The 13,557-nt window shown below is 46.4% G+C and overlaps 1 protein-coding gene and 1 pseudogene across 1 annotated transcript in view; both read left to right on the top strand.

The window, feature by feature from the left end:
- The window catches only part of LOC133760006 (mitochondrial adenyl nucleotide antiporter SLC25A24), a 60,975-nt gene that overhangs the window by 34,767 nt on the left and 12,651 nt on the right, over positions 1 to 13,557 (top strand). The window contains exons 4-7 of the mRNA XM_062191860.1: positions 240 to 351; positions 2,382 to 2,540; positions 4,763 to 4,909; positions 11,317 to 11,424. Of these exons, the coding sequence (XP_062047844.1) occupies positions 240 to 351; positions 2,382 to 2,540; positions 4,763 to 4,909; positions 11,317 to 11,424 (526 nt within the window). The remainder of the gene's footprint in view (positions 1 to 239; positions 352 to 2,381; positions 2,541 to 4,762; positions 4,910 to 11,316; positions 11,425 to 13,557) is intronic.
- LOC133760005 (RNA cytosine C(5)-methyltransferase NSUN2-like) lies at positions 6,619 to 8,782 on the top strand (annotated as a pseudogene).

The following is a 13,557-nucleotide window of genomic DNA, read 5'->3' as shown; positions in this document are numbered from 1 at the left end:
AGCACTCTTTGGTGAGCTCTCTCTGTGTAACCTCTGGATCCATGTTTACCTAGATAAATTACCTGGCAAGACAGTAAATGTCTTCTGCCATTTCCAACAACTTTTACCTAGAAGTGGGATTTAATATTTAATAAGGATATTAAGCTGGAAGAGTAACCACCATTCTACACAATGGTCAACAGTGATAGTTTCATTCACCAACTTTGTTTTGTTCGTTAATCGTATTTAAAATTTTTCAGCATTGATGCTGATGGGACAATGACGGTGGACTGGAATGAATGGAGAGACTACTTCTTATTCAATCCTGTCACAGACATTGAGGAGATCATCCGCTTCTGGAAACACTCTACTGTAAGCACACTTTATGTCTGTGTCCTGAAAGGTGAACTCACTTGGAGCTGGAAGCCATGGGTACAGATTTCACCCCCCAACCCTCCAACACTTGAGGGGCAGGGTGCCTAGGTCTGAGTAGCTCCTTGTAGCATTCTGATCATTCTGTGGGTTGTAGATTTAGAGTATCTTAACCCCCAGACTACATAAAACACAGCTGTTCTCAAAACTTGGAAGAAATAGCTCCCAGATCAATGGGCCGCCTGGCTGTTGTTGGCATTTTAGCGTTTGGCTTTTACTTTTATTGGTCCTGTGTTGACTGAATTATCTCCACGTCTCCTGATTGCTGAGGGTTTATTTCCTTGGCTGTTGATGCTAGGACCAAAGTTCCCTTCTGAAACCTTGGCTTGTTTAGTGAGACTGCCTGGCAATCTCGGGCATGAGGCATTTATAATAATCATTTACAGAATCTCTTTGATTGTGCTGCCCAGCGCTTCACACCGGTTTGCATTGCACAGAATTTCCAAGTTGGATTGTCTCATTAATACTCTTCCAAAATGCACTGGTGAAAATGAAGTACTGTGACTGTGCACTCTGCCCCGGGAAAGCCCTGGGAACTCCCCATAGGGGTGGTATTTTCTTAGTGAGCCTCTCTTCTACACACATGCAGGGATTTCTGTAAATTTAGTGTGCACTAAATGAAACCAGGGGTTCACATTGCTACTGGTAACCATGCCCGTCAGCTTCCATGGATTATTAATAATCGCTGATTTGAATGCCTTTTCAATCATGAGTATAAATTATCTTGTATTAGTATTCCAGTTGCCTGGAAAAATGTGAAGTTTTATTTACATGATTTTTATTGTATCTTTGGAGGCAGTTGATAACAGTTGAGGCTACCATGTCCATTTTATTAATAACGAAATGAAAGGTGAGAGGGGAGCTACCAGAGCATAACTCCTTACCTGTACACTCTTGCCTATAAAACTTTTTATGCTAAAATCATTTAGGTAAAAATGTTAGAAAACCATTATCATTGAGGCTCTTTGTTCCTCTCCAGCCATAGTAATGTTCAGAATAGATTGGTGGAGTGATGCTTTCCAACAGTACTTTCTCTTTTTTTTTTAATTTGACAGAGTTAGAAAGTGAGAGAGAGAGAGAGACAGAGAAAGGTCTTCCTTCTGTTGGTTCATCCCCCAAATGGCCGCTATGGTCAGAGCTACGCCGATCAGAAGCCAGGAGCCAGGTGCTTCCTCCTGGTCTCCCATGCGGGTGCAGAAGCTCAAGCACTTGGGCCATCCTCCACTGCCTTCCCAGGCCACAGCAGAGAGCTGGACCCATATGGGATGCCGGAGCCGCAGGCGAAAGATTAACCACGTGAGCCATGGCGCGGCCTCTCCAACAGTATCTTCTTGTTAGCTAAATTTTTTGTGGAATCTCTTGCATGCTCTAAGTGACAAGTCAGATTCATTAGAAAATATTTAGAGTCAACATAGGAAATGAGTTTAGGGATATTCACATTTATAGTATTTTTAATTTTATCTACATATTTAAAGTGTGTATCATGTGGATATACTTTTTAGATAAAGAGAATATCTTTGAAGAAATGACAAGCTAATATCTTTGAAGAAATGACAAGCTAATTCCTTTAAAGATGTCCTCACCAGTTAACTGTGGCTTTCTGGCATTGTGAAAAGTGCTAACAAAAAAGGGTTCACTGTGCCTAGTGAAATGCTGGCCTCTCATTCTGACCTTGACCAAGAGGAGAAAGTTACTCTGCATCTATGAAGGAAGCTGGAGTTGTTACTGTTAGTTTTGTAAAGTGCAGTTGCTGTGGAATTTCTTCTCATGAGCCGATACTACGTTTTGTTTAGCATCGAGTAGACGGCTCAGAGTCTTCTACCTGCTGAAGCGGTTGGCATAAATCCCAAGGAGTAAAGTTGATCTCAACCATACAGCAACATGTGTTCTTCTCTGTAACAAAAAACTTTTATGGGTATCAGTTTTTAATTTAAGGTGCACGGCATCTTTTTTTTCCCCCACTTTAATAGGGAATCGACATAGGGGATAGTTTAACTATTCCGGATGAATTCACGGAAGAGGAGAGAAAGTCCGGGCAGTGGTGGAGGCAGCTTCTGGCCGGAGGGATTGCCGGGGCTGTGTCGCGAACCAGCACTGCCCCCCTGGATCGCCTGAAAGTCATGATGCAGGTGAGCTCCGTGTCTGTGTCTGAGCTTGTCCCAGGGATTCCGAAGCAGGGAGAAATGGGGTGCTTTGCAGAAGAAGTTTTAAAATTTCTCAGTCATGGTCTTTGATACCTTAAAAGAAAAAAAATGGCTATTTTATTGTCCTTACTTCTAAATTAAACTCATGGAAGTGTTGCAGTATTCTGCCAGACCTTAAATTGTTGAGGTGTGTGTGCAGCAAACTTTTCATTGTGTGACTATTCAATGCTTAATAAAAGAATGTCTTGTTATTATTGTATTGTTCTCTTTAAATTATTTCAATTTTATTTCTCTTTTAGGTTATCAAAAATGGGATTTTTCTGAAATCTGGGATCTTATGATTAATAAAAAATTACACCCTTGTTGAATTAAAAATTTTGTTTTAAGATTTATTTATTTATTTGAAAAGCAGGGTTACACAGAGAGAGGGAGAGACAGAGAGAGGGATCTTCCATCCACTGCTTCATTTCCCCAAATGGCTGCCATGGCCAGGACTGGAACAGGCTGAAGACAGGAGCTGGAACTCCATCTGAATCTCCCACGTGGGTGGCAGGGGCCCATGGGCCATCTTCCACTGCTTTCCCAGGCACATCCAGCAGGGAGCTGGATTGGAAGTGGAGCATACGGAGCATACGGGGCTCAAACCAGCGCCCATATGGGATGCTGACATTGTAGGTGGCGGCCTAACCTGCAGTGCCACAACGCTGATCCCAATTTTTAAATTTTTTAATTATTCTGAAGCTGAGATTAGCAGATAAAGACCTAGATTTACAGGTTGACTGTAGCTGCCCAAAGTGGATAATAACCAAATAATTATTTGGTTCTCATTGCGGTAACCCATTCAGTCCTCACAGGAGCCCAGGAAAGCAGGCACTGTATCTTCATTTTATCAGTGGGGAAACTGAGGCCCAGAGAATGAAGTAACTTTTCCCTTGCAGCACATTGGCCAAACAATGTAGTATCTGTGCCGATGAAGCTCGTGGTTCTCATACACACGGAACCATGGAGGCTTCCTTCTCCTTCATTCTGAGTGAGAATCTCCAAAAAGGATGCTCATGAGAATTAAACAATGTGCTTGTGAGTCAGGTCTGTGAAAATGCCAGATACACAGAACCACCTGTTGGAACGTAGCAGTTGCTTAAAAAATACTGTAGGTTTGAGACGCCATGAAGACTCACTGGACTCATGGAAAGCTGTTATACTCGTGGTCAGGGTACATTACAGGGAAAAGATACCGATCAGAGTCAGCCAAGTAGGGAAGTGCACTGGGCTGAGTTTGGGGAACTGCCAGCGCACGGCTTCTGCTGCCTGCCCTGCAACCTTCCCGGCATTGCCATGGCGTGGTGTGTGCAGACTACTGCAGACCCCGCTGGGGCTCAATCTGTGCTGGCCACAAGGGATTTAGCATGATTGTGAGGGGGTTCGGTCTGTAACGCCTTCCAGCTTGTTTTGCTGGTTTGTTTATTTTTACATGGTAGTCATTCATTTTGTGCATGCTGAAACAGAAGGCTGGGTGATTTCTTGAATTATTTGTGTCTTCTTTCATTGGTTTTTAATATATTATCAGTCCTAAGGGCCAGTAGATGTGAATGATCACCACCTCTGTGGCAGACATTAAGTAATTCCTGAGTCCTCACTGGGTTGGGCAGTTAGTATCCTGTCTAGACAAGTCACAGAAGGTACGGTGTTTGAGTCTGGCTTCGGGCTGTGTGCACTATGTGTCTGGACTCTGACATACATAGTATCTAAATCATTTTCAGGCTCATTGTGTAGTTAGGTCTGTACTACCCGGGTGGGGGGGATGGGAGAGTGGGGACGGAAATACATCACCTGCCATATACTTTTGTTTAAAGTCTCTCTTAAAATGTTTGCTTACATTTCCAAGGGGATTTCATAGCCTAATAGTTAATTTTTAGTCCACATTTTCGTATGAATGCCATTGTTCATATTAATTTTAGTTTTAATCATGTCTTTGCTTTTCCACACTGAGGACGGTAGTTATTCTGGATTTAGATTCAGAGCTAGGCATCTAAAACGGTGGTGATAGTCTCTCCCATCATTATGTGTTTCTCAACCTTCTGTATTTCATTTTCAAATACATTTCCTTGGTGTCGTAAACAGTATTGGAAATTGATTTATGGTCACGTTAGGAACAGTGACAGTACTATGTCCCAAGTGTTTCTATATCATTTTGTTCTTGTTTTTAGGTGCATGGCTCAAAATCAATGAACATATTTGGCGGCTTTCGACAGATGATAAAGGAAGGAGGTGTCCGCTCCCTGTGGAGAGGAAATGGGACAAATGTCCTTAAGATTGCTCCTGAGACAGCGGTGAAGTTCTGGGCCTATGAGCAGGTAATTGATGTCCCCTGGGGAATCTGTTCACAAGGAAGAGTTAGTCGACTGATTCACTAAAAAGTAGTGCACGGTGCATTTGGGATTCTTAATGCGTGATGCATTGTCACATGTGCTCTCTGAGGAGTTTCTCAAAGGAGATAAACTCAGTGAGTCCTCGTGATACAATTCTGGGAATCTGCATTTCATGGCTTGATTATTTATAAGGAAAGACTTTTGTGTTCCTTTCTAAGTAACTCTTCAAGGAAAGCTGGAATTTTATTGCATTCATTTTGTTTTTTATTTATTTTATTTTTTTTATTTTTGACAGAGTGGACAGTGAGAGACAGAGAGAAAGGTCTTCCTTTGCCGTTGGTTCACCCTCCAATGGCCGCCACGGCCGGTGTGCTGCGGCTGGCACACCGAGCTGATCCAAAGGCAGGAGCCAGGTATTTATCCTGGTCTCCCATAGGGTGCAGGGCCCAAGCACTTGGGCCATCTAGCAGGTGGCCTGCCCAGCAGGGGGTCACTGCACTGCACTGCGGGGCTGTGTGCGGCTGTAAGGGAGGGATCCTCAGGGAAGCAGTGCCTCCCTGACCTTCTCTTCTCCATGCCCATATCTGCCCCACCCCGCTAACCTGTCTGTTTCTCCGTCACGAGTTGGGGGCCCCTTGCCTCTCCAGACCCACCTCACCTTTCTGCAAGAAGGAATCTGGCTTGCCTGGCTGATTCCTATAGTCCTGTGTCTGGGCAGAACTTTCCTCTCCAAGTTGTATAAGGATAGGATAACAAAAACAACAACAATAACAATGCTGATAGCATCTAAATATATGAAAAAGTGCTCAAGACCACTAGCTTCCAGGGAGATGCAAATCCAAACCACAATGCAGTATCATCTCACTCCAGTTAGAATGGCTATTATTGAAAAGACAAAAACTCACAAATGCTGCATGTAGAGAAAAAGAGAACACTTGTGTACTCTTTGTGGGAGTGCAATAATGCAAATTAGTATGGCCATTATGGCAATTCCTTAGAAAACTAAAACTGACTATGTGACCCAGTTATCTCACTTCTGGTTATATATTTAGAGGCAATGAAATCAGCATATGAAAGAAATGCCTGCACTCCCAAGTTCACTGCAGCACTGTTCACAATAGCCCAGGTATGGAATCAACCTGGGTGTCCACTGATGGATGAATGGATAAAGGAAATGTGGTATATAAACACACTTGACTATTGTTCGATGGGAAGGAAGAATGAAATCCTGACATTGCACTGGAATGCATGGGACTGAATTCACCATGGTATATGAAGTAAGCCAGACAAGACAAATACCATATGTTCTCTCTCATATGTGGAAGTTAAAAAAAAAATAGTGTGTTTGAAAATGAAAATAATTATTACCAGAGGCTGGGAAGGGTGAGGGGAGACAGGTTGGATAACAGGTACCGAAACACAGACAGAAGGAACAAGTCCAAGTGTTCCACAGCACAGTGGGGCAACTGTCGTTCCCAATAGTGCATTATATGCTGTTTACAAAACTGGAAGAGAGGAGCTGGTAGGCTGTAAACACAAAGAAAACTCAAGGAAACAGATAAGCCTAGTTGTCTGGGTTGATCAATTGATTCTGTACCCTATACATACTAATCAAAAAATTAAAAAAATAATTTAGGGCGGTGGCGGCAGTGGCGGGCGGGTGTCTGCGCGCGACGTGCGCGGCCGTGTGGGCCATGGGGCAGCGGGCGCGGGGCTGGTGGCTCCCGCAGCAGTCGTGGCCCGAGGCCGGGGCGGATGGCGCCGAGGGCGCCGGGCAGTGCTGCGATGCAGGCTGGGAAGGCGGCTACCCCGAGATCATCAAGGAGAACAAGCTGTTCCAGCTCTACTACCAGGAGCTCCGCATCGTGCCCGAGGGCTAGTGGGAGCCATGGGCGCGCTCAGGGAGCCGCTGCCCGCCACGCTGAGGATCATGGGTACAAGAGCCACGGAAAAGAGATCCTGCACTGCCTGAAGAACAAGTATTTCAAGGAGTTGGAGGCGCTGGAGGTGGACGGCCAGAAAGTGGAAGTTCCGCAGCCCTTGAGCTGGTATCCTGAAGAACTTGCCTGGCATACAAATTTAAGTCGAAAAATCTTGAGAAAGTCTCCACAATTGGACAGAGTTCATCAGTTTCTCGTTAGCGAAACGGAATCTGGAAATATCAGTCACCAGGAAGCGGTTAGCATGATCCCCCCGCTGCTGCTCAGCTTCCAGCCCCATCACACGATCTTAGGTATGTGTGCAGCACCTGGCTCGAAGACCACACAGCTCATTGAAATGCTCCATGCCGACGTGAACACCCCGTTTCCAGAGGGCTTTGTTATCGCCAACGATGTGGACAACAAGTGCTGCTATCTGCTCGTGCACCAGACCAAGAGGCTGAGCAGCCCCTGCATCATGGTGGTCAACCACGATGCGTCCAGCATACCCCGGCTGCAGATGGACGTGGACAGCAGGAAGGAGATTCTCTTCTACGACCGTATTCTCTGTGACGTCCCCTGCAGCGGAGATGGCACCATGAGAAAACACATTGACGTTTGGAAAAAGTGGACCACCTTAAACAGCCTGCAGCTCCACGGCTTACAGCTGTGGATTGCAACGCAAGGCGCCGAGCAGCTGGCGGAAGGTGGGAGGATGGCGTATTCCACGTGTTCGTTGAACCCCATCGAGGATGAAGCCATCTTCGCGTCGCTGCTGGAAAAAAGTGAAAGTGCTCTGGAACTGGCAGATGTGTCTGCTGAGTTGCCAGGACTGAAGTGGATGCCTGGACTCACACATTGGAAGGTCATGACGAGAGATGGACAGTGGTTTGCGCACTGGGATGACGTTCCCCACAGCAGGCATACCCAGATCCGCCCCACCATGTTCCCGCCCAAGGGCCCAGAGAAGCTTGCAGGCCATGCACTTGGAGCAGTGCCTTAGAATATTACCACATCATCAGAATACTGGAGGGTTCTTCATGGCAGTATTAGTGAAAAAATCTTCAATGCCATGGAATAAACGTCAGCCAAAGGTGCGAAGTAGGTCTGCAGAGACCAGAGACCCCACACAGTCCAGCCCTGCAGAGCCTGCAGAAGAGAGACCTGGAGACAGCCCTGAGCTGGATGGTCGGTCAGCCTCTGGGGCTGAGGATCCGGAAGCCATCCAGGCAGCTGAGAACTCATGAGTCGGCGGGAATAAGAAGGATGGTGTGTGGGGCCTTCCTCCGTCAAAAGAATGAAGTTATTTGGGTTTAAAGAAAACCTCTTTGTGTTAATTCCTGAAGACGATCCGTTATTTCCACCTGTTGAAAAGTTTTATGCTCTGTATACTTCATTCCCAAAGAAGAACTTGTTAACTCGGACCACAGAAGGGAAGAAGAGGCAGCTCTACATGGTCTCCAAGGAGCTGCGCAACGTGCTTCTGAACAACAGTGAGCACATGAAGGTCATTAACACAGGGATAAAAGTCTGGTGTCGAAATAACAGTGCTGAAGACTTTGTGCCTTCGGGCTGGCACAGGAAGGAATATATACACTGTATCCATTTATTAATTCAAGGATTATTAGTGTATCCACGGAAGATGTTAAGATACTGTTGTCCCAGGAAAATCCATTTTTGAGAAAGCTCAGCAGTGAGACCTAAAATCAAGCCAAGGGAAGCGTCGTGCTGAAGTACGAGCCTGACCCTGCGAAGCCAGAGGCCCTGCGTGCCCCATTGTGTTATGCGGATAGCAGGGGGAGACCTCCATTCTGACTTTCGTGCCCAAGAATGAGCGGCTTCATTATCTCAAGATGATGGGGCTGGAGGTGCTGGGAGAACGACGAGAGTGCAACCGGCGCCCAGCAGCCGGAGGATGAGGCGGGTGAGGACCAGAGGATGGAAGAGGCTGATGGCCCAGCAGCCTGCGACCCTGCGGGGCCCGAGCCGCCCTGGTGAGGAGACCCAGGGTGGATGCCCATGTGACCTGGCTTCCACTCTGGCCTCTGCTGTCCCAACTCCGGGAGAACTTCCAACCTGAAAGGACCTGGTTGTGAACCCAGAAGCTGCTGGGCTGGCAGGTGCAGCAGGAGGAGGCGTCCTGCGTCCGGGCTCACAGGAAAGGGGTCTTCTAGCATCTTAGAAGTGGCTCCTATTGCAAAGCTGTGCCTGCTGTTTCCATGTCAGTGTTTCTGTCACCTCCCAGCTCCTCTTCCCTGTGCAGGGATGTCCGTCTCTTCTGCTACCCCCGTACTGCTCTTGTGGTCCAGAGTCTAAGTTATTACTTATAGAGTGAGTCGATAGTTCAGCTCCGTGTGAGTTCTCGGGACCCATGTGAGCTTCCATGCTTGCACTGAGCCACACACTCTGTGGCTCTGCAGTGCAGAAGGGGGACCAGCAGGCCTCAGTGACTACTGTGCCTTCTCAGAGCAGGAGCTGTGTCGGAAGCGCTGACGCTGGGTGAAGGGGTTTTTGGGGTGCTTTGCAGTTTTTATTTTTAAATGGGGTTTGGGATCCTAAGAGTGTTTAAATAAAGAGTTATTACTGAAAAAAAATAATTTAGGAGGAAAAACCCAAAACAGAAACACAAAAAGGGCAGAGAAACTTCAAAATGTTAGTAACATGTGGGGCCATCACTATGGCGTAGTGGGTAAAGCCGCCTCCTGAAATGCCAGTATCCCATGTGGGTGCTGGTTCTAGACCCAGCTGCTCCTCTTCTGATCCAGCTCTCTGCTATGGCCTGGGAAAGTAGTAGAGGATGGCCTATGTCCTTGGGTCCCTGCACCCACCTGGGAGACCCATAGGAAGCTCCTGGCTCCTGATCAGCGCAGCTCCAGCTGTTGTGGCCAATTGGAGTGAACCAGCGGATGGAAGACCTCTCTCTCTCTCTGCCTCTCTCTCTCTCTGTGTAATTCTGACTTTCAAGCTTAAAAAAAAAAAAAGTTAGTGGCTGGCGCCGCGGCTCACTAGGCTAATCCTCTGCCTAGCGGCGCCGGCACACCAGGTTCTAGTCCCGGTCAGGGTGCCGGATTCTGTCCTGGTTGCTCCTCTTCCAGGCCAGCTCTCTGCTATGGCCCGGGAGTGCAGTGGAGGATGGCCCAAGTCCTTGGGCCCTGCACCCCATGGGAGATCAGGAGAAGCACCTGGCTCCTGGCTTCGGATCAGTGAGATGCACCGGCCGCGGTGTCCATTGAAGGGTGAACCAACGGCAAAGGAAGACCTGTCTGTCTGTCTGTCTGTCTCTCTCACTGTCCACTCTGCCTGTTAAAAAAAAATATATATTAGTAACATCTACTGGATGCTACTTGCCTTGTGCCCAGCCCTGTGCTAACAGTGTTAGGTGCGTTATTTCACATACTCCTTTCACCCGCCTCGTGAGATTGTGCTGTGATCACAGTCAAGGACACTGATGCTTGGCCATATGCATGCACTTGCTCAGGGCCATGTGGCTCTGGGATTGCAGCCCAGCTTTGTCAGAATCTGCAGCTTGTGGTATCAACATCCCAATATTTTGGCCACATGTAGGTTATATTTCCACCCTTGGTTGGGCTGCTTTAGTACTAGTAGGTCTGGGAGGTGCTGCGGTTGATGTGTTAGGATAATTATATGTGTGGTCTACAAAAGCTGGTTTTCTAAGTCATTTGGTTGATATATATTTGTTGCTTAATGGTTTGATTCACAGTAGTAAAAATAAGTGCATTTTTAAAAACATTATGGGGGAAGTGTCTGAAGGTTGTCAAAGCTTTGTTAACCCTTTATTTTTCTTTGCATTGGGAAAGAATGCCCTTATTCTGTCTTAGCAAAGGGGCAGCTGTGCCTGGTCTTTGGAATGTGTGTATCCTTGGAAATACAACTTGGAATCCACTGTGCAGTAAACTGAACATGTTGTCCTCCACGCCTTGCCTTTCTGCCGTTATTAATGCAGTGTGTGGATTTTGAGACACATCATTGCATTGTCAGTGAATTAGCCTCTAGGAGCTGATTTGCTTTTTGGTATTGTCCTAATTAACTCAGCCTTCCATGACAAAATACAACAGACTGAGTGGCTTAAAAATCAGGAGACGTTTATTTCTCAAAGTTCTGGAAGCTGGGAAGCCTGGGAGCAAGGCCCAGTCATTGGTTCCTAGTGAGGCCTCATCCTGGCTTGTAGGAGGCTGTCCTCTCAACGTGTGCACACGGGGCGTTTTCCCGGTGCCAATGTAAGGGGGAGAGAGAGACAGACAGATGACAGCTGTTGGGTGTCTCCTCTGAGAGGGGCACTCCTGTCAGGAGGACCCCCACCCTTCTGACCTCCATAAAACCAGAGCACTTCCTCAGGCCCCCGCCTCCTGACACCATCATGTCGGGGTAAACCCCTAAGTACATTCTGAATTTGGGGGGCACAGCTCAGTCTGCAGCAGATACTAATGTGCATTTAATGCTTTACTCTTGCAGTACAAGAAGTTGCTCACTGAGGAAGGACAAAAAATAGGAACCTTTGAGAGATTTATTTCGGGTTCGATGGCTGGAGCCACTGCACAGACGTTCATTTATCCCATGGAGGTGAGTACCCCCGTGACACCTGCCAGCCTTGTGTCTGCTCATTCTCTGAGGCTGTGTAACAACTCATACCAGAATCAGCAGTTCCAAGAAATAAGCATTTGCTTTCTCATAGTTTCTATAGGAATCTGGGGGCAGCTTCACTGGTGCTTCTGGCTCCGGGCTTTTTAGAGCCTGCAGTCAAGGTGCTGGCCAGGGCCACAGTCAACTTATGACTCATCTGGGCATGGTGTGTTTGCAAGCTTTACCCAGGTGTGGGTGTTACAGGCCTCACTGGCTACTGGCTGGTGATATCAGTTCCTCACCACATGGACCTTTCTGTAGGCTGCCTGAGTATCCTCTCAGCATGGGAGCCAGCTCTCCCTACAGCCAGTGATGAGAGAGCAAGGTCCCACAATCCAACCTTGGCAGAGTGTGGGGGGACCACACAAGGGAGCGAATACCAGGATCCAGAGGTTATTGGGGGCCATCTGAAAGGCTAAGTACCACTATGTTGATGAGAATTGAGACTCTTGTTCCCTCTGAAGAGTTTCTGTGCCATGAATTTCATAAGGGATCCTCAGGATTTTGTTAGAATGATGGTGATCCTAACTAGACCTCCTTCCATTGGAGCATGGGTTGGCGGCTATGGCCCTCCTTGTTGCACACAGCCTCTTGAGATAAGAATGATTATGTGTCTAAAAGGCAAGTAGTGGAGCTGGTGCTGTGGCGTAGTGGGTTAAAACCCCAGTCTGCAGTGCTGGCATCCCATGTGGGCACCAGTTCGAGTCCCAGCTGCTCTACTTCCGATCCAGCTCTCTGCTATGGCCTGGGAAAGCAGCAGTAGATGGCCCAACTCTTTGGGCCCCTGCACCCACATGGGAGACCTGGAAGAAGCTCCTGGCTCCTGGCTTTGGATCAGCTAAGCTGTGGCCATTGCAGTCATTTGGGGAGTGAACCAACGGAATGGAAGACCTCTCTCTCTCTCTGGTTCTACCTCTTTCTGTAACTCTTTCAAATAAATAAAATAATTCTTAAAAAAAAAAAAGGTAGGTAGGGGCAGGCATTTGACAGGCATATTGGACTGCTTGGCTTTCAGTTTCACTTCTGCTTCTGATCCAGCTTCCTGCTAATGTGCGCCCTGGGAGGTAGTAGTAATGGCTCAAGTGCTAGGGTCTCTGCCAACCATGTGGGAGACCTGGATTGGATTCCAGGCTCCAGGGTTGACCTGGCTCAGCCCTGGCTGCTGTGGACATTTGGGAAGTGAACCAGCAGATGAAATATCTCTCTCTGTTTGTCTCTATCTCTTCCTTTCAAATAAATGGAAATAATTTTTTAAAGGAAGGTAAACAAAACATAAAAAAGCAAAGGATATGTAACATAAACCTCATCTTTTAAGCCTGCAAAAACTAAAATATTTATTGTTTGACTTTTAAAGGAAAAGTTTGCCAATTCCTGCTTTAGAGCCAAAAAAAAGTAGACTTTGATATCTTTATTGATACATCAAAGAAGTTTTTTCCCTCAGAAACCTTTTATTTAAGGTATACAAACTTGATGCATTTTATAAATACAACTTTAGGAACATAGTGATTCTTCCCACCATACCAGCTCTCCCACCCACTCTCCCACCCTTCTTCCTCCTCCGTCTCCTACTCCCATTCTTATTTTTTACTGAAACCTATTCTCAATCAACTTTATACATAGAAGATTAACTCTATACTAAGTAAAAAGTTCAACAAATACTATAAAAAGAAAAACCTGCTCCTCAACCGTTTGTTGATTTCTATTTTGATTTCTTCTCTGACCTACTGTTCATTCAGGAGCATGTTGTTCAATCTCCATGTGTTTGCATATGTTCTAGAGATTCTTGAGTTACTGATTTCCAGTTTCATTCCATTGTGGTCTGAGACTATGCATAGTATGATTTTGATTTTTTTGAATTTTCTGCTTTATGGCCTAGCCTTTGGTCCATCCTAGAGAAAGTTCCATGCACTGGTGAGAAGGATGTATATTCTGCAACTGTAGGATGAGAAACTGTAGATATCCATTAAGTCCATTTGGTCTGTAGTGTCGATTAACTGTTTTTTACTTGCTGATTTTCTGTCTAGTTGATCTGTCCTTTGCTGAAAGTGGGGTAGTGAAGTCCCCCATTACTAT

Source organism: Lepus europaeus, chromosome 5 (genome assembly GCF_033115175.1).
Source record: "Lepus europaeus isolate LE1 chromosome 5, mLepTim1.pri, whole genome shotgun sequence".
In the NCBI taxonomy this organism is placed as follows: domain Eukaryota; kingdom Metazoa; phylum Chordata; class Mammalia; order Lagomorpha; family Leporidae; genus Lepus; species Lepus europaeus.
The sequence above is the reverse complement of the archived record's forward strand: the minus strand, read 5'-3'. Positions and strand labels throughout refer to the sequence as shown.